General features: G+C 42.2%; 1 protein-coding gene across 1 annotated transcript in view; it reads right to left on the bottom strand.

The window, feature by feature from the left end:
• Positions 1–17,969, bottom strand: part of LOC143293440 (uncharacterized) — a 34,599-nt gene extending 16,630 nt beyond the window's left edge. Inside the window, exons 1-4 of the mRNA XM_076604294.1 lie at positions 17,788–17,969; positions 9,819–10,040; positions 6,430–6,582; positions 4,538–5,211 (exon numbers count right to left, since the gene is read on the bottom strand). Coding sequence (XP_076460409.1) covers positions 4,538–5,211; positions 6,430–6,582; positions 9,819–10,014 — 1,023 coding nt within the window. The 5' untranslated portion in view covers positions 10,015–10,040; positions 17,788–17,969. The remainder of the gene's footprint in view (positions 1–4,537; positions 5,212–6,429; positions 6,583–9,818; positions 10,041–17,787) is intronic.
• Between the last annotated feature and the right edge of the window lie 3,331 nt (positions 17,970–21,300).

The following is a 21,300-nucleotide window of genomic DNA, read 5'->3' as shown; positions in this document are numbered from 1 at the left end:
ACTGGAGTGACACTCTGAAACAGCTCCATGCAGACCTAGACTCCGCCAGAGAAACCATGGAGCAGAGCCCCACTCCTGACAACATCCGGGAATACAACACCATCAAAGAAACCTTCCAACAGCAGAAGAGAACAGAGATACAGAGGAGCTGGAATGAGAAGACCAGCAGTCTCAACATGGAGAAGGACACCGGCAAGTTGTGGAACCTGACCAAGCTTCTGAACGAAGACACGGGCACCAGACACAGCAGAACTGTCATTGAGGAAAATGGCAAGCACCACGCGGGCAAGCAGGCAGCCAACATCCTTGCAGATTTTTACAGAGAGGGCAGCACCACAACACTCCCTGAAGCCCGAGTGCAGGAAGTCCAGAGGGAGATCAAGGAGAAGCTGAAACAGCAGAACCCGAGTCAGTCCATGATGACAGCCTTCTCCATGGCCGAACTCAGTGCAGCCATCAGGAAACTGAAGAAAAAGAAAGCCCCTGGGAAAGACGGCATCCCGAATGACATGATCAAGAACCTGGGACCTGTAGCCAGACAGAAGCTTCTCTTGATCATCAACCAGTCCTGGGACACAGGGAAACTTCCAGACCAGTGGAGAGAAGCCATCATCGTCCCCATCAGAAAGAAGCAGAAGGATAAGACTAAGAAGTCCAGCTATCGACCAATCAGCCTCCTGAGTTGTCTGGGCAAGGTGATGGAAAGGATGGTGAACACTCGACTCCTGAAACACCTTGAAGAAAACCACCTGCTCAGCAATACCCAATCAGCCTACAGGAAAAACCGCAGCACCGAAGACCAGCTGGTGTACCTTGCACAGGAGATAGAGACTGCCTTTCAAGAAAAGAAGAAGGTGCTTGCAGTCTTCGTGGACCTAACCAAGGCCTTCGACAAGGTCTGGAAGGCAGGACTTCTCCTGAAGCTCCTCAACAAGAAAGTGGAAGGGAAGATGTACCGCTGGATCCAGGATTTCCTCCAACACCGCAGGGCAAGGGTAAAACTCGACGGGAAAATCAGCCATCGGGTCACTCTACAGCAAGGTGTGCCGCAAGGAGGAGTCATTTCCCCTACACTTTTCCTCATCTTCATCGACGACATCGCTGAGAAGATCTCCAAGCATGTCTCCAGAGCCCTCCACGCTGATGACTTTGCTGCCTGGAGTGCTGCAGAATACCTCACGTCCGCCAGCCACAGAATGCAGGAAGCACTCAATCACGTGGGAACATGGGCCTCTGCCTGGGGAGTAGACATCAACACCACCAAGACAGTCTCAGCAATCTTCTCGCTGTCACCGATGTCAGAAACCTCCCACCTCAAACTGAACGGAATGCAGTTGAAACAGGATGACACGCCAATGTACCTGGGTGTGAAGCTCGACAAGCGATTGACATGGAACCCCCATCTCAAGGACATCGAGAGACGAGCAACCAGAAAACTGGCCATCCTGAAAAAACTCGCTGGGACCTCTTGGGGTGCCAACAGCAGCATACTGCAGAGGGTGTACACTGGAACTGTCAGGCCAACCCTGGAGTATGGCAGCACTGCCTGGGCCACGGCATCAGCAACCAACACAAGCCGCCTGAGCAAAGTTCAGAACGCAGGGCTACGGCTGATCACTGGCGGGATAAAGACGACTCCAGTTCAGGCGATGGAGAAACACACAGGCCTCCACCCACTCAAAGATAGACGAGAGGAAAAAGTCTTCATCCACAGCGAGAAGCTCCTGCGCATGCCAACTCACCCAATGCACGAAAAACTGAAGTACCCAACAAAGAACAGACTGAAGCGGACCAGCTTCAACCACCTCTCCAAGACCCTGCACCGCCAACATGAAGACCTGCTGCCCTCGTCCCCTGCCGAGATGGAAACACTCCCCGACTTCGAGGAACCGGCCGACCAACTGGAAGGAGTCTCAATCATCACAAAAGTCCCTGGCATCGACCAAAAGGACTGCCAAGCCCCCCCCCTGCTGAAAGCTCTGACATTGGAGATGATTGAGACTCAGTACAACCCCAGCGAATGGACGCACGTCTTCACAGATGGATCCTCGGAGGGAGCGGTGAAGAATGGAGGAGCAGGCATCTTCATCAGGCACACAGATGGAAGACTGACCCCTGGAGCCTTCCCCACAGGAAGAATCTCCTCGAACTACAGAGCGGAGACAGCAGCACTACTCCATGCTGCACAAGGCCTCAGGACGTCAGTCAACCCACCACCAAAGATAGCCTTCTTCACTGACTGCAGATCTCTCCTGCAGGGACTCCAGTCAACCAGAAACGAACAGCAGCTGACAAACATCAAAGCAGCCCTTCATGACCTTTCAAAACGGTCGACTGTCACTGTTCAGTGGGTTCCTTCTCACTGTGGGGTCATGGGGAACGAAAAGGCCGATGCTCTCTCCAAGGCAGGCAGCAAAATGAAGCAGTTCAGCCACCCCGTGACCTACAGAGAGGCCAGGACCATCATCCACAACCGTTACCAGAACCAGTGGAAGAGAAGGCTGGGTGCAAACAGTGGTGTCGATCCAATCCACCAGCTCCAGAGACACCAGCAGACTGTCCTCTTCAGACTGAGAACCGGCCACTGCCGACTACTGAGTCACCTTCACCGTATGAAGATCGCCCACACTGATGAGTGTCCATGTGGCACTGGACCCCAGACCCCTGAACACATCCTCCAACACTGCCCAACCCATGAAACTCTACGGCGTCAAACCTGGCCAGGGGGCACGGAGCTACAGGCGCAGCTTTGGGGAGACCGCCACGACCTGGAGAAGACCGTGGGCTACATCGTGGCGACGGGGGTGACCGTCTGACGCAGCCAAAACATCGAACGCAGAAGAAGAAGAAGAAGAAGAAAGAGCTGATGAAGTGAAAGATGAAGTTGATTCCAATTGCAAGGTCCAGGGACAGAACGGCAGCTAACAGTGGAGTGTTTAAATCTGGGTATGCACAAACAGAGTGGATCCAAAGCAGATCTTAGAGACCAAGATTGAGTGTAGAGGTGAAGGCAGCTACAGAGATAGGAAGGGGCAGATTTGTGAATACATTTATAACAGAGTGCTGATCATGTACTTTATTCTGTGTGAGACGTAGATGTTGCAACAGAGGAGTAATGTGCTCATATAGTGGAGATAAGAGTATAAAAACTGTCATAAACTACATGTCCTAACTCTTGAAATGTTCATTAACTGTAGAGGTGCCGTCTTCTTCCCTTGCATGATCAACATCATGGTTGATGCATATTGGGCACTAGTGTTTCTATTACTCAAGGATCTCTTTGATACATATTTCAACTTCTCAATGCATATATACATGATGAAGGGGTTCTGGTACCAGCAGGTCTGAAACACCTGTTGTCCTTGGAATTAGGACAAATTTCCACCCTTATCACAGCCTACAACATCCTGCTGGAATCTTCTGTTTTCTTTGTTCAAGGGCTGCAACTCCAAAGTACACGAGCGGGCTTTTATGTGTATAACTGTTTTTACCCCACCATGTAGGCAGCCATACTCCGTTTTCAGGGGTGTACATGCTGGGTATGTTCTTCTTTCCATAACCCACCAAACGCTGACATAGATTACAGGATGTTTAGCGCGCATGTTTTATCTCCTGCTTGCGTATACACACGAAAGGGGGTTCAGGCACAAGCAGGTCTGCAAATGTGTTGACCTGGGAGATCCGAAAAATTGACCCTTTACCCAGCAGGTGCGTACCGCGATTCGAACCCAAGACCCTCAGATTGAAAGTCCAATGCTTTAACCACGTGGCTATTGCGTCTGTCCTTGCTGGAATCAAACCCAGCATCCTTGCATTCCTCTGACTGGAAATCCAACACTTTAGTTTAACCATCTGGCTGTCAAGCTGTTCCCTCGTCACGCATCCTGAAAATGTCATTTAACAGTAACGGAAGCATGGAGGAGAAAAGGGAAGGAAGAGCTGATGGAGTTAAAACAAACAAAAAATTAAGAAAAGGAAAAAAAGCAACCATTAACACAGGGTTAAGAACAATAAAAAATTTTAAAAAATCAACCATAAACACACATGAACCAGGATCCCTCAACCCAAAACCTTACGATCATAGAACACTGAAATATGAAGGATTCCTGTGATCCAGTACAAACAAATGCCAAGACATTCAAAAAAGATTCAGAGAGAGAGAGAGAGAGAGAAATATGAAGGATTCCTGTGATCCAGTATAAACAAATGCCAACAAGACTTTCAAAAAAGATTCTGAAAGAAAGAGAGAGAGAATGTAAGTGTGAACATGTGTAAGGTAGAGAGTTCAGTAAATATTACTGACAAGAGACAGAGTATAGTCATATACGCCCCCAAAACCCCCCACCCCCTTGTCCCTGGTCATCAAATTTGCATATTTATGTGGCTTTCCCCTGTGTATGGGGGATTCAAGATGACTGAAGTGTGAATAATGCCACTGAGATGGTACAGAAGATAGGACAGCAAAAAAAGAAAAAAAGAACAGAACACATTGGAAATCATCAAACGGCCTGCATGCCTCTCCACCCGACAAGCTCACCTGTGGAGGTCCTGGCCGACCAATGTTGCCACCACCTGGGTTCGCCGCTGATGTACTTCTCGTCGGAGGGGGAGGGGGACCAGAAGGTCGACCTGGTGGAGGTCCAGAGGTGGGGGGCGGGCGGTTGGGGGGAGGGGGTGGTGTGCGTGTGGGCCCCCCACCTGGAGGCGTGGAGGAAGGGGGTGGGGGCAGCGGCCTTCCCACCATACTGCTGGGCCGGGAAGTCCTGTCACTAGCGGCCGAGGGAGGTCTTGCTGGGGAGGGGGAGGGAGGAGCCGGGGGCTGAGCACGTGGTGGCTGAGGCTGCTGTGGTTGGGCGTTGTTACTACGAGACATGGCTGCAGCTGCTAGCGCTGCCACGTTAGGTCTGCTACCACCGCTCTCCTCGTGTCCACCCCCTCCGTTGCTGGCAAATGACGGGGACGCCGGCCGTCCGAAGCGTGGTTTGTTGGCACTGGAGGGTGGAGGAGGGGGCACCCCTGGTTTGTTCGCACTGGACGGTGGGGGTGGAGGCCCGCCACCTGGCTTGTTGCCGAAGGGTGGGGGTGGAGGCCCACCAGGTTTGGCATTGCTGGGAGGTGGAGGGGGCACCCCGTTTTGTCTGCCAGGAGTACGAACTGGTGACGGCCCATTGGCCATGCCAGGAGGTCGCATAGCCACCATAGGTCCTTGACCTTCACAAGAGAAACGACATCACTATCATTATGCATATGTGACTATTTTGCAAATCTTGGTTAATATATGACATACAGACAGCTCATTTCCCACCATTTTCTCACCTGATCAAGGCTTTGAAGCAAAATGTACGTCTTCTGTTTCTGAATGATAAGGTAATACAGAATTTTCCACCTGCTTCTGTTAAGATACACATGTCAGTCAGTGATCAAGATTACTTTATCTCAGTTTTGTGTGCAGACACGTTAGCTTATATAACAAGAGAAGAAAAAGTATCAATGTAGGAAATTAAAGAAAAAAATAGTTAAGATAAATCCATTTATTTGTTGTTTTTAATTCAAAGCACTCTAGATTATTTTCATCAAGACAACTAAGGACGGACTCTGAACCAGATCTAAGTAACGCATAACATTTGGCACAAAAGTTGGTTCCATCAGCAAAGAACAGAAATAGGACTTTTTTTTATCATGACAGATGAAAAGAGTGTTTTGTCGTTAAATACATCGGCAGTAGCGTCGCAACAACCGTTGTCAGTGAAATCATACCTACGTTTCACCCCCTTCCCCCTCCCCCATTTTTCTCTCCAGATTTGCACATATCTCAAGAATGGCCTCTGGGAATTTTCTGCAGCAGTCATGCCCAACTTCTCTTTATTTTCTTTCTTTTTTTTTTCTTTTTTTATTTACAGCTAATAGTTCTAGAAGGTAAAAATATGTTCAGAATATGAACTTTATGAATGATAACCCCACGAGGAAAAGTAGCAGTGCTTAAATAGCTAAAAGTAATGCTAGCAGTGCTTAAATAGCTAAAAGTAATGCTATCAAAATTGGTGAATCTGTGGATTCAATTTCCAAACACTCCTGATTCTTTATCATCCAGTTACTAAATTTATATGTGCAACACGTCTGAAAAGAATAAATATTTTAAAAGTACATAAAATCAAAATAGAATACAGGGTGAAAAACACAAAGAGGATGCATAGCAATACCAACAGATCAGGACTTGAAAACCTTTTAAGGGAAAGAAAAAAAAAAAGATGCAGAATATTCCACTCACATACTCAAAACACAATTCTTTTCATTCATGATATCTCACATTCCTAGTACATTTGCCTATATAGATCCAACTACAAACTTAATTCTTCCTTCTACTATTTTCAGCCACAATGGCAAATGCTGTCAAATCTAAACATCAAAACCCATTTCTGCTGGACTCACTTCTGTTGTTGCTGGCTCGTGCCTGGCTGGGAAGGCGAGGAACACCTCCAGCAAACAACCCCCCCATCATCCCCATTCCTCCTCCTCCTCCTCCTCCTCCACCACCACCTCCTCCTCCTCCACCACCGCCACCTGAAGATCCACTAGACACTTCTGCAATGACAGCACAGCACAATGAACAATCTTTTTCCCTAATGAAAGAACATACCTATAATCACTAAAGTACTCACAACTTACATTATTCATCTTCCTCCTCCTAAACTGTGTAAAGATCACTGGGACACTGCACAACAGAACTGTTCATCAGATTCCTTAAGGTCTGTTGGGTGTGTGTCAAAGCCTTAATACCCTGCAGGTGATTTAACACCTCATTTTCATGGCTTGGATTCTTCTTTCCAAAACCACAGTGAATGTCCATGTCTTGCATGCATACAGGAAGATTTCAATGAAATATAACAGTGCATGCACAAGCCTGGCTTCCTGAGGCAGTTACGCTGGAGGTGAGCAGTGAGGATAAGCTCTCACTGCTCTATAAAATGCTGCCAGGGCATGCGTCTCAAATAGCCTCTGTCAGCTAAAGCCCAGCTCTTGGCCTTCATCAAGTTCATGTGGCAGAGCTGCTTTTAATGACAAGGAGAAGGGGTAAAGGTGAGTAACTGGCACTTTAAAACCAGTCACTTCGGGTAGATGGTGCTCAACCTTGGGATGGAGTCCATCAAGAGAAAGGAAAACCCGGATTCCAAACCTCCACTGCCTTGCAGCTATACTCTTGCAAGGGAAAGGCTTTGGGAGTCAACCCTGAGGAAAAACAAGGGCAGGTGATGCTCTTCAGTCTTGGCTGGCAGATCACCTAAAAGAGGGAAACACGGACAAAAAAAAAAAAAAAGCAAGCCGAAGACGGATGTACTGGGCCCCTGTGCAACAATGCAACTAAGTTTTCAGGATGGATAACCTCGCATCTTTTTGAGATGGTGCTCTACCTGTCAAGTCCCACCCAGCTTCTAGAGTGCTGTGTCTGCGCCTCAAAAGGGCCCGCTGAAAGCAACCAGTGGTCACTCTGTCCCACTGCCAGGAGTCGGGTTTTAGAGGCAGAAGGTAAATGCTACTGGTCAAGAGAAACCACAACTCAAAATTCTCCAGTGGAATGCTGAGGGTGTCTACAAGATTTTACTTGCAGAGAGAATGCATGCATAGAATACTGACGTGGCTTGTATCAAAGACTAAGAGACACACCTGAACACCAACCACAGGTTCATTTTCAGACAATACTGAACATTCAGGATAGATTGGGAAGGAAGACACAAAGGAGAATGCTGGTATATACTCCTCAGGAATAACATTCCAACCACAGACTTTTGGAAGTGGACACAAACCAACAAGCTGAAATCCATAATAAAGATCACTGTGAACAACTTTGTTACCTCCATCCTCAAACTACTGCCCTACAATAGTACAAAGATTTCTCACTGCAGACAATGCACTTACCACTTGAAAACAGCTTGGTTGTTTGTGACGAAGTCACTTTACCTGTTGAGGTTATGACGAAACTGACTGACCGCAGGTGAGATGAAGTGGATGACTGGCAGATTGAGAACTGCATGCTTCTGCTCTGCTGAATGATCCAAAAGACCCAACAACCTTTTCCTCCAAACAACTGATTTCGACATCTACCCCAGACCTGGGCCTTTGGAACTGAAGACTTTCCCCAAATAACAGCAGGAGCCAGTTGGCAAGCAGTGGCCACAGGCCAGAGTTATTGGCCATCAACTTGCAGTACAGGCCCAGCAACCCAAATTCCTTCCCCATATGGAATCAAAAGAAAGCAGATTGGGAAATGTTCTCACATCTCTCTGATGAATATGCAAAGGCATCAAGGTGGATGACTTCAACACTAACAAAATCTCCAGTCACTTCAACCAGGCCATCCTAAAAGCAGCCTCAGAAACAATTCCACATGGTGCTCACAAAAAGTACATGCTGTACTGGACTGAGGAACTACAGAAGCTGGAAGAGTAAGTCGCCAGAATTAAAGAGATGGTAGAGAACAACCCTCAGCAGGAGCCACAAGATCGTCCTACAATGGATTCCCTCTCACTGCAAATGCAATGTGTTGGGCAATGAGACTGCTGACTCGCTCGCAAAGGACGGCACAACACATGAGCAGGTGGATAGTTCCACCAGTTACTCTGAGGTGAAGACCGTTATGCAGCAGCATCCACACCACAAAAGGACAGACCTCTACTACCTGCTGACTAGGTGGGAACAGGTGCCAGTGTTCAGACTCATGACGGGTTTCAGGACAGGTCACAACCGCCTAAACCACTACTTATACACTAAATTTTGCACTGGCCACTCAGTACAGTGCCCCCGTGGGACTGGCAGCCAGACAACAAATCACCTACTGCAGTCCTGCCCCCTCCATGATGTCCTCAGAAAGAGGTACTGGCTCAAGCCAACTCCAGTAACCTGGAAGCTCTCTGGCTGTGTGGAGGACCTGCAACGTACAGCTGCATTCATTGCAGAGACTGGAGTGTTCATCTGACAAACGAGGAGAAGAAAAGAAGGTGCAGGAGCCTGATCTTATGTTTTGAACATGGAGAGGTTGTTCTTTCATACAACAAATTATAAGTCTCAGTTTGGACAGTGCTGATGTTGTCTTTGCCACACTTGAGGACTGTAATAATCTAGTTCAGTTCAGTTCAGTTACTCAAGGAGGTGTCACAGCATTCAGATAAATCCATGCATACACTACACCACATCTGCCAAGCTGACTAGCAGCGTAACCCAACGCCCTTAGTCAAGCCTTAGGGCAATAATCTGGGCTGGACAAAATAAAGGTAACAACCAGTTTGTTGGCAGCATCAACAGAGAGGATGAGGTGGATTTAGGTTTTTACTAATCTTTTGAAGCTGAAAATGAAGAACACTGCACCAGTTAAAATATGTTAAAAATGCAATTTTCTATCACTTTTCTGAGATCAAACTCAGCACATGTCTGGAACCGTGGAAGAGAGACATTTCAACAACAGATCCACATCCAAAATAATAAACTGCACACTTCTCTCTTTTACTTGATGTAAAAACCAGTTACAAAGGAGAACACTATTGGTATTAATGTCAATTAGTTACTTCTAAGTTCTATTATTCTATTCAAATAACAAAGTGGTTAATGTTCTTAATCATTAAATATCAAATTAAAAATGAATTCATGAATACACAACAAATGAAACTGATCAGTTGCCTAAGTCCCATGAAAAATGACTGTTCAAACACGACCAAAGCATCTAAAAACTAGGATCTGGCAGTCAGTCACATCTGGTATGATTTACTGATCTAGCAAACCACTGTGGAAAATCTTCACACCATTTACAAACAAAATGCTGCACTCACTTCCAACTGCCGGCCCACTGCGGTCATTGGTTTCCGTTTTCTTCAGCGCCCTGCCTTTGTGAATGGCGGACAGCAATGCTGAACGATCACCTCCACCTCCACCGCCTTTGCTTGGTCCTTTGCTAACTGGGGCTGGCGGTGGGGGTGGTGGGCCAGGGGCAGGTGGGGGAGGAGGTGGTGGTGGTGGTGGCGGCATCTTGCAGTTCTTCTGTTACTCAAAATCTGTGAGAAGTAAAAAGAAAAATCCATAATCCATCCATCCAAATTTGTAAACATGACCATTTTTATCATTAAAAGAAAGAACATGCACGAACAAAAAAAGTGAGGGAAGGCCTTCAACTAGTTCAAAATTCACTTGTAAGTTGTGATAGGCACTATCCAATAAAGTAATCATGAGGGAGAGAGAGAGAGAGAGAGAGAGAGAGAGAGAGAGAGAGAGACTGACTGACTGTCTGTTAAAATGTCTTCTGTACTTAATATTAAGCTTGGGGAAAAAAGGGCATCAGAGTGGGACTGAACCATACAATAAAAAGATACACGTCTGGGTTGGAAGCAATAATACTTTAGCACTTAAATTCATCTGACTCCTAACAACCAAAATTTATCATCTAAACTTACGTTGTTTTCTTTCAGCACAATAAATTGATGACTGTATTCAAGGTGATAACATTATTTAAAACATGTAATTTTGATGTATCTCATTTAACTTTAAGAACTTATCAAGTTTGTGGTGAAGGAGATGTTGCCATCACCTGTCCTCAGGCACACAGCAACATGTAACCATTTTCTCCGATCTCTGCAGGCCGGTGTATGCCTGTCCTACTGAAACTGGGAGATACGATCAATTTTTTTAATGTTCAATGTAGTACTAGCAGATTCAGTATCCACTTTTAGATATTCAAAAACAGTAAACATGTCCATGGCAATAACAGTGTTACTGTATGTGTTCTGTTAAAAATTTGTATTTCTTTTAATTGCAATCATGCTAACAAAAAAATCTATGTCATGCCATCTTCAAACCCAAACATGCATTCAGGCAACTGGGAAGAGCCCAGCAATGAGTTTTTTGATTCAGAGCCTCAACAAAATAAACCGTTCATGGTCCAGAAATCAGCTTGATCAGGAAGACTTACAACCTATCACTGGTACCATATGACTGTAACAATGCATATTTTCCCCCATTACATTGAATCCAAATCTAGTATTGGCAGATGAACTATTTCTCAAGAAAATGAGTTTGCTAAAGTTTACCATGGACACACACGTACACATGCACGCACTCACAGTCAGACAGAGACAACTGGACACAGGGTTTTAACACACTCACTTTGTTTAAAAACACATGTATGCACACATAATGATACACACACACAGACAACTGAACACCAGGTTATAACACAATACAATACAATACACAAACTTTATTGTCTATACTTTGGTACAGAGATTTTCTTTTTGGCAGCAGCACATGTCCAACATAAGAAGAAAACAACAAACAAATAAAATGAATAGAAAATAAAAAGATAAATTAAATGGCACCAAATGGAAATAGCTATATGCAAATATACAGATTACTGAAAGTTATGTGCCTCTCCATTTCAGTCAGCCAAACCGCACTGCACATCTACCCCCCCCCCCCCCCCCCCACCACCATGCGCGCACACACACACACACATACACTCTCTCTCATCCCCTCTCTCTTCACAAGAAATGCAACTACAAAGATCATCGTTCATTTAAAAATCAAATATCATTTTCATAATTGCACCACAAATCAAAGTTTTAAACATATTACAAATACATAAATAATAAGTAACACACACACACACACACACACACACACACACACACACACACACACATGTTCCCACCCACCTACACACACACAATGTATAATACAATACACTCACTTTGTTTACATAAGCAAATCAACAACAACAAAAAACCACACCTATGGAGGCCAGGAACACAATGAATTATAAACAAAAAAACCAGTACCAGAAGTGAAGAACTTTTGTTCTTTAAAATAAAACAAGCACCAAGTTCAAGTTAGTGCTGCAAAGCACTTATCAGCATGATGCATGAAGGTTCATGCCAGCAACAACTGAAGCTGAGGCAAGTATTTTCCCAAAGACAGCAACAATCAACACAAGCCCTTTTCTATTATCATATGCATGTATCATACATGTGCATGTGCATGTGTGTATGTGAGTGTACATTATTGTTAAGTTCACAGCATACAAAAAGAGCGAGGAAGGGGAAGAGTGGAGGAAAGGAAAGAAAATGAACATAAACATCTACCAAAAAAAAAAAAAAAAAAAAATCATTCTACACTAACGATTGTCTAGTGTCTCAAAATGTCAAACCTGCAATTTAATCAAGCTACAACTGGTACAAGGAACTGGGGAAGAAGAGTCGCACGGAGTGAAATTCACACATTTCTATACATGTGTTACAATGTAAAATCACAGTTTTGTGTTATCTCCAACCACTGCTATAGCCTAGAGATCTCACAAACTTTTGTGTAAGTTTTAGTATCCTATTGTGTTCTTTCATATATTATGATCTATCATCCTGAGCCAAGTGTTCTCTGACCATTTTTCCTGCCTTTTGTTTGTACTAAAGCAATGTCTACAACAAAAGCGGGGCAACAGCCACCACACAATGATGTTCCTGGCTTCTGGGAAAGTCACAATTACAATTCAATGGACATGTCATCATTCCTGTTGTCTAGGCCATCAGATACTGACATCCAGTGCTTGTGCTAGTTTGAAAGCTATGTGACGTATGTCTGCAAACTTGGGCCAACCATTACATTCATTTTAGTAAATCCAGAATGACAGAATCAGGACTTATGTACTTGGATTTCCTGACAAAAATTATACTTGAATTTTTAGTATACTTAATTGTCTGTTGTCTAACAGCCAACCACAGCTCTCAAATAAAAACAAAGATGCATTTTTACCACCTACTATGTCACGTATGTGTGTCATTCTTTGAGCGTATACATAATCATGTGTGTGCATTTCTGCGTCAGTGTGTGTGAAAACATGCATATGGGTGCCTGTGTGTGTGTGTGTGTGTGTGTGTGTGTGTGTGTGTGTTTATGCATGCCCACACAAGATTTCCAACCTAATAACAGCTTTTTACTCTGGCAGAATTAAATAAATTTTTGTGCCAGTTAATGAATCAGTCTCTGCGTGCGTGCATATGTGTGTGGGTGTGCATTCAGTGATTCACACACCTAGTTTCCAACCTATTAATGGCTAATTACTTGCAGAATGGGAAAAAAATGTGCCAGTCATTCTACTCTTGGTATTATTTTCTGGTGTAATCAGAATCTATTGACTGAAATGACAAAAGTATAAAAAGGAGGAAGTTGTAATATAAGCATCATATACACAGTATAATAGAGTAGTTCTCAGAACTGTGTGATTGAGTGTGTGTGTGTGTGTGTGTGTGTGTGTGTGCGTGTGTGTGTGTGTGTGTGTGTGTGTGTGTGTGTGTGTAACTAAGACTAGTAAGAGTGAGTGGTGTCTTTGCATGTGTGTTTGCATGTGTGTGTGCATAAAAATATGTTTGCATGTGTGCTTGCGCTTGTACATGCATGTGTCATTGTGTCCACATCAGTCTTCACACACACAAATCACTGCATGCATCTGCGTGCATATGTGTGTGTGTCACTGTGTGTGTGTGTGTGTGTGTGTGTGTGTGTGTGTGTGTGTGTGTGTGTGTACTATTTCTAAAAAATATGAACGTATCCTTAAGTTACCTTTCTTCCTTTGTTAGTTTGTGTAACCAACATTTTGTTAAAAATGTTTCATATTATTGCAGAGATCAATCACTGGCCGACAAGATAAAATGAACATCCGGCTACTCACAATACAGCCACAACATACGCAATAGGGAAGTCTAAACAGCCACAGTACACACGGAAGTTTTTACCATCAAACTGTTGGTTTCAGAACCACTTCAGCTAAGGAGTTTGGTAAAGGCGTTCAAGAAGTGAGCCTTTTGCTCCTCTTTCAAGCTCCAAGTGGGTAATTTAGTATAGATCTATAACGAACATTTCTTTCACAACGACAAAAAAAAAGACCCAATTTCTATAAAAGTATTCTTATTTGTTTCCATACATAGGAGAAATGTTTAATTTTGAGAACAGGTCAGGGGTTTAAAGGATTTAAAATAGAACCCTTTGAAGAAAATGGGGGCCATGCGGTTTCCCTCCAAAGCTGAGAGCAATCTGTGATGACTTATTCAGTTATTCACTTTTATTGGCTGCAGTTTCGTCTCCTGTGGACTCATCAGATACTGAACTGAACTATTCCCTCACGATATGTGAACTTCTCACACCTCTTATAATTTATCAATGATCTCTGTCTCAGCAGTGGAAAAATCACGATCCAACAACTTCCCAAAGCTGTTGTCACAAAGTGATATTAAGACTTTGAAGGAAAACTGACGATGAAATATACACATTCTTAAAATAAGAATCATAACACTCATAACAGTTAAAAAATAACAAATATGTTAAATAAATAAATTCTAAAAGTTCTTATAAAATCAATAATAATGTTTGAAAAGGTGTAACTATAAGGGTGAAAAGAGTGGTTGGGGGTGGACATTGTAACTGAAATGTGATATAATTTTAAGTTTTCAACAACAAAATTGTTTATAAATAATAATAAATGATAATGATTTTTCTCCTAAAATCAAAAACAACTTATTGAAGCCTTGAATTACATCACAACAAATACAAAAACTTTACCAAGCTAATCATGTGTTAGTTTTACTCTTAACTTGTTCCTCAATGAAGGACACTTCAATCACTACTGATCAATGTTGAACTTGAAGCCAGTTTTCTGCCAATTCCGGTCTCTGATTTTCCCTTCAGCTCAACAAGGAAAAAAATTTACATTCACAACTGTCCCCTGGAAACTGCATTGCCTTTCTCATAGTTTGAGTGACTTTCAATTCAATTTAAGGCTTTAACAACCACCCAAACTTCAATCTAAATGATCAATCACTTCTGTCAATTTATTGAACAGTATCAGCCTATGAACTTTATATTTGGCCTGACCAAAATATTAAAACTTGAGGAAAAATATCATTGTGAATGCATACTTTTTTTTTTTTCTTTTTTTTTTGTACATCTATTCACACAATGAAGGAAGGATGTCATTATGTAACCAACAACTGCTCAGACATAAAATTATCCCAAACAGATTGTTGTTTTAAAATGGTTTCTATAATTTAAAAAAATCAGCTTTCATTTTAAATGAACTTTATAACACACACACACACACACACACAACACACACACACACACATTATATGTATGATGTATGTATATGATGCAGTAAAACATGACATGAAGCCAAAAAATCTCTTTGAAAGGGAACTTTACAAATGAACATTATTAAACTATTTGACTTCTGCATCTTTCTAAAACAGAAAACAAGAAAATAAAATAAAATAAACAACAAAAAACAAAGTGAAAGTTAAAACCCAAATGTCCACGTCCAGAAAAAACTTCTTTAAAACATACAACATCAACAGAAATGAATCACCACCCCACCCCACCCCCACCCCCCCTTTTTTTTTTTAACAGGTTTCCTGTTAAATATTTTGGAAATGAGTCACATTTTACCAAAATAAAAAAAAAATTTCACTGAAAACATTGAACTTGTTTATCTTTACTTTTTTCATGTTCAGAATCAAAGCCATGTCAAGAAGAAGAAAAAAAAGTGATTTAATCATTTCCTACACAAGACAATTGTAACTTTAGTCTCAGACCAGGAGAAATTTTAAAAAAAGAGGTAAATTCAACCCATATGAAATAGACATTCTATGCCAGGTACAACACACATTATACATCCAGTACTTTCCAAAACAGCACAGATGGCAAAATGCTCATTCTGTCATAAATAAGGAAAAATTGGTGTCACTATCCACAAGGAGTTTGTCATTACCTCCACCCCAGCAACAAGAAAGCACTGAAATGTGGATATTAGAAGTGGAAGCAGGTGTAAGGGAATGTAGGGAGGACAGGGTAGAACTAGAAGGGGAAATGAGGGTTGTTCCAGAATCCCAGCCCCGAGGTCCAACTGGAGGCGATGGCAAATGAAGAAAACTCACACGAAAAGATCTGTCACCAAATGACCAAGTAAACACAGAGGCACACCACTGGCCCAGGGTGAAGAACTCAGACCTAGACAGAGACCAACATGGAGGAAGAAGGGGCTGAGAAACAAACTGAACCTCTCCTGTCAAAGAGGACACCCAACAGCTGCTTACTGGCTTGGTGACCCATTTCCTGCCAAAGCTCAGCTCCAAAGGCAAAGCAAATTTTTTCCTTCACAACTACATAATTTCCGAACTCACCTCAAGAGCTCAGGACAATCAAGAAACAGAACATGCCACACGTATCCCAAGAGGCATGCGTACAAATTTAGAGTTAAAAATCTATACAAGGGAATGGAGAGAAAAAGGAGAGGGAGAATATGGGGAGGGATGGAGAAAAAGAAACAGAGAGGGTGGGCGAGAAAAAAGGGGGTTGAGAGTGGGGTAGAGGGGGAGAGGGAGAGAATGGGGGGGGGGGGGGAGAATGGGGATATGGGGAAAGGGAGAGAGAGAGAGAGAGAGAGGGAGAGAGAGAAAGAAGGGGAGGAAAAGAGACACACTCACATAAACAAACAACACAAGACTTAATCAGTTTAAAAATGTTATATATGCCAATCATTTTTGGATATAAATCGTATCACATTACCAGGAATATATAGATAGAAATTAAGATTTGTTGTGCTTCTACTTAAACACTTTTTCAGACGTTGAAATTGAATGTCTGATTTTTTTTAAAATAATGTTTGGTTGCTAGTAGTAGTACCTAATACACTGCATTCACCAGGACTGCTGAGCCCAAAGCTGAGCTGGCAATTGTACAAGTCTGCAAAGTGCCAGATTTGTTGCTTGCACTTTGAGATTGCAAATGAAATGGAAAATGAACCGCTTTATCATAAATGTCATTGTGTTAAATTTAGAAATCCTTTCACTAGTTTCAGTTTCTATCAATTAACTCTTGTGTTGATCAATTTCTCTGATATGACAATAGACACAAATACAAAGATATAATTAAATAAAGATACAAAGATTTTATTGCAACAATGTTCAAAGACACAGATAATTTTAGTGGTGTTCACTCACTCTCCCTTACACATCACTGCATTATGCAAAAGACTGAAACATACTCTGAATGAAGACACTTACAAAGCAACAAGTAATATAAAAAATAAATGGGAACTGGCGTGGAGGGTCGGATAAACAACAGATTCAATTTCATAATCATTTGCATAAAATCAAATATTGAAATTATACATAAATATTTCTGCATATTGGAAAACATAAACCATAACATTAAAAATTAAACACTGCAATGAACTGTAACTCCTTCTATCTCCCCTCCCTACTCCCCTGCCTCCCGCCCCCACCTCTCTCACACACACCTAAACATATGACATACACAAACGATCATGAATGCATGAAATGGTAAGTTGACTAGTGCACACTAAACAGTCTTTGCCTATTTTAATTCAACTGCACAAAGCAAGGCAAATCAAACCGAAGAAACACAAATATGCGACTGATGGTCTTAGCAATAAGGATCCAAAACCAACTTATTTCCTGGTCGAATACTCACAGCAAAGGGCTGAATCAACAAGTCACTTCGATTTTGATACCGTCACCGACTTCTGACATACCACAATATCCAGCTTTGTTTTCCAACGCTATGTGCACACAATGCACTTCTTCATAAAGGAAGGTCTGACTCAGTTAAAAGCACCAAGTGCTGCACAACTGCCGTTATATGTAAACGAGGCATGCAAAACAATATCACTTTATCAGTCTGCGGAATTCGACTTTCGAACCTCTTCCGGACTGCGGTAGGCGGGGTGCTGACCCATCCACTTACCTGGTCTAAAATGTAGGGCGACGGTTCCTCTAACGCTTGTCTGTGGCCATATTGCAGACAAGCTGCAATCGTGGTGTTGTCTACTTCTTGGTAAGCTTTAGGACCCGGAAGATGATGAGCTGTACAGCCGACACCCCTTCACATAACCTCCGAGGTACTCTCTGCTTCCAATATGGCGACACTTTCCTTTTGTGCATGCGCAACAATGCGCATCCTGTCACATGCCCCTCGACCTCTGTGACGCACTTGGCAGCAGTTGCTTCCCTTACACTTGTTGGCTTTCAGCTGATCGAAAAGCCTCTACTTTTGTTTTCTTTTCTTTTTTCCAATTGCTTTTTAAAGCAAGACCAAACCCTTGTTTATTATTAGACCCAAAACAGAAAAGTGATTAAGCTGTAGACGATTTTTAACGAGTATCCTTATCAGCATGATATAAATTAAAGTTGATCTAAGTTCCGTATTCTCAGTCAACCCAATATACTAAATCAAAGACCCTATTAAAAATAATATAAAATTAAATTAAAAAATAGTAATAAAACACACACACACACACACACACACACACACACATATATATATATATATATATATATATATATATATATATATATATATATATATGGGGGGGGGGTCACTAAATTAAAAGATTGTTTAAAACAGAAAGTACTCGGCGCTGTCCTCTCTGATCTTTCTGTACTTGAAATAGCATTTTGAATCGATGCCTTGTACGACATGCGGGCACACCAACACTAAAATACGCATGTAAAAGAACCTATGCTGAGAATAATTTATATGGAGAGTCGCCCCATGCAAAAATCTGTGTAAAAATCCACTTTGATTGTTAAACAAGCTAGTGCAAAAACGTGACATTTTTTGTCAACTCAGTGACGAATGAGGAAAATCAGTGGATGGCTCTGCACTGTGGCCCGCACTGTCTTCGGCCGGCCAAACTGACTGACAGCAGCCCAAATTTAACAGAGAAACTGATCTCTTTCACAAACAAGTAATGGGCTACAATGATATGACACGACTGACGTATTATAAGATGGCTATACAATACGATACACTGAACACAATAAACTGGCTGATTAAGTCAGTTTCTTGTTGTTGCTGTTGTTGTTGTTGTCATTTTGTTTTGTTTTTTGTTTTGTTTTTTTGCATCTAGCAGCCACTCAATGTCGGGTGACACTGACCCTTGATACGAAGGTGCCAGCAGTAAATAAGCTGGCAATAGCTGTCTGAGGCAGACGCGGCATCCTATAGTTCCGGATTGTCAGTCATTCTTACTATTGTGCTATCTCGCCGCCATCCAAGAAAAGAAAAATCGGAGAAAACGGGTCCCATCCTAGCAGGACTCTATTCCATGCAGCATCTGTGGACGACCTTGTGCTTCAAGAATTGGTTTTCAATCCCACATGAAGAACCACACTCAGTGACTCAGCAGATTACCGGGCACGACGAGAGAATCAACAGTCACTCCGGCTCGCAAATGGTTTCAAATTGTTTGCCTTCTACGTGTCTTTCACTTTAATATGTTGAAAAACAACTGGTCGATTTGCCATCCTCAACATCGACGATAGAGTTCACTCAGTATAGAGGCAATTAAATTGTGAACCATAAAGTAATATATCAAAAAACATGTATACATCTGACTGACGGAAAAGTGACATTAAGTCAAGTGTATGCAGGGAGAAGATAGACTTGCTACTTAGGAAAACGCCCACTCCAATTTTCACAGGTGTGAATGCCAGATACGTGTCCAACCAACGAACTGAGAACTCCGCCGCTATAGCGATTGCCGCTGAAGAGATATCCCTGCCACCCCATCATATTCATGTTTAATCACATTTTTGTTGATTTATGACAGACCATGTACTTGAAATAATCATGAAGAATCACACACACACACACACACACACACACACACACACACACACACACACACACACACACACACACACACACACACACACACACACTGCGCATCAATGATTAAAAGAAACATGTCAAAATAAACTGAAATTTACACTAAGCAATGCACGGGCACTCACATTTATCGGCGGATACAGAGGTATTGACCTGTGGTTAATATCGTTAATTGTTACTTACAGTCCAGCCGACCGCACAGAGCCATAGAAGGACTGTCACACCATACAAATGCTCAACCGCGTCAACACAAAACTGTCACACACACACACACACACACACACACACACACACAGAGAGAGAGAGAGAGAGAGAGAGACAGAGAGAGAGGCAGACAGAGACAGAGACAGACAGAGACAGAGACAGAAAAAAAACAAAAAAACGAAAACAAAAACAAACAGCAACAACACTAAGCAAAAGAACAACAACAACAAAAAATCCCATAAGATAAACCGACAAAACATAGTTCATGACACATCATCCTAACCATTTATCTCCTAATGGCAAAATTGATAAGATTAGGCCGTGTTGAAGACGCTATAGCCATTTCGCTTGATTCATCATCCCCAGATTACAACAACAAAAAATCGTTAAAAAAAGGAAAAAACAATAGTTCAAAGCCAAACAGAAAATACACAAATAAAGGCCATACAGGCAAATAAGACTGCAGAATGAACAGCTAGGGCCCATCCCAGTGTTCACAATTTCATTACCTAATCACCAGAGCAAAACAGCACAAATTGTAGATCATAGACTGCGGAAAAGAGAGAAAAAAAAAGTGTCAAGGCTTAAATCGAAAAAACAGTGAGGAGAACGGACTGGGAAGGCAGAAAAAAGGAGACAAAAGTGAAGGATGAAATAAGCACAAACACAGAGAGCGATAGAAAAGAGGAAATTTCCAGCACAGAATTTCCAGAGGGTGGGGATGCTGTTTTGATACTGAAAGACCCCCGGCATTCCCACGGGGTAATTGACTTATGGAGACAGACAGAGAATTGGAACTGGAATAGTTTATTCACAATCAGGCAACAGCCCAAAATGAAGGGGTATACGTAAACACGATAACCAAATCAATGAAAAAGAATAAGCAATTAAATATAAATATAGACAATGAAACATAAACTATATCCGTTTTACGAAGTAGCAATTTCTCTCAATTTGAATGCCTTACACAAGAATACTGAAAAAAATATGTACACTATTGATATTGCTTGACGACATTTACAAATTTAACTTAAATAGAGAGGGATATTTCTAGTACTCATATAAGTTTAGTGCATGACAACAGAGAATAAAATGTACCTCGTTTTCAACTGAATCATTTGCACAAAAAACTTCAGTATCTAAAATGATGCACTGTCAGTTCTGATGATTATTCCCTAATCTAAATCTTGTCGTTACACGTTTCAAATGCCTGTCTATATCTGGCAGCAGATAATGTTTTAAATCTGGTACAGTGCAGATAGTTCTGTACATATCAAATCTATTACTGACACAAATGTAAGTAGAGGCCTATTATGTTTCCCATCTGCAACCAACAAGCCTTTGACAATAAACATACTTAACAAACAAAAAATAATAACTAAC

Source organism: Babylonia areolata, chromosome 19 (assembly GCF_041734735.1).
Source record: "Babylonia areolata isolate BAREFJ2019XMU chromosome 19, ASM4173473v1, whole genome shotgun sequence".
NCBI classification, from domain to species: Eukaryota; Metazoa; Mollusca; class Gastropoda; order Neogastropoda; family Buccinidae; genus Babylonia; species Babylonia areolata.
The sequence above is the reverse complement of the archived record's forward strand: the minus strand, read 5'-3'. Positions and strand labels throughout refer to the sequence as shown.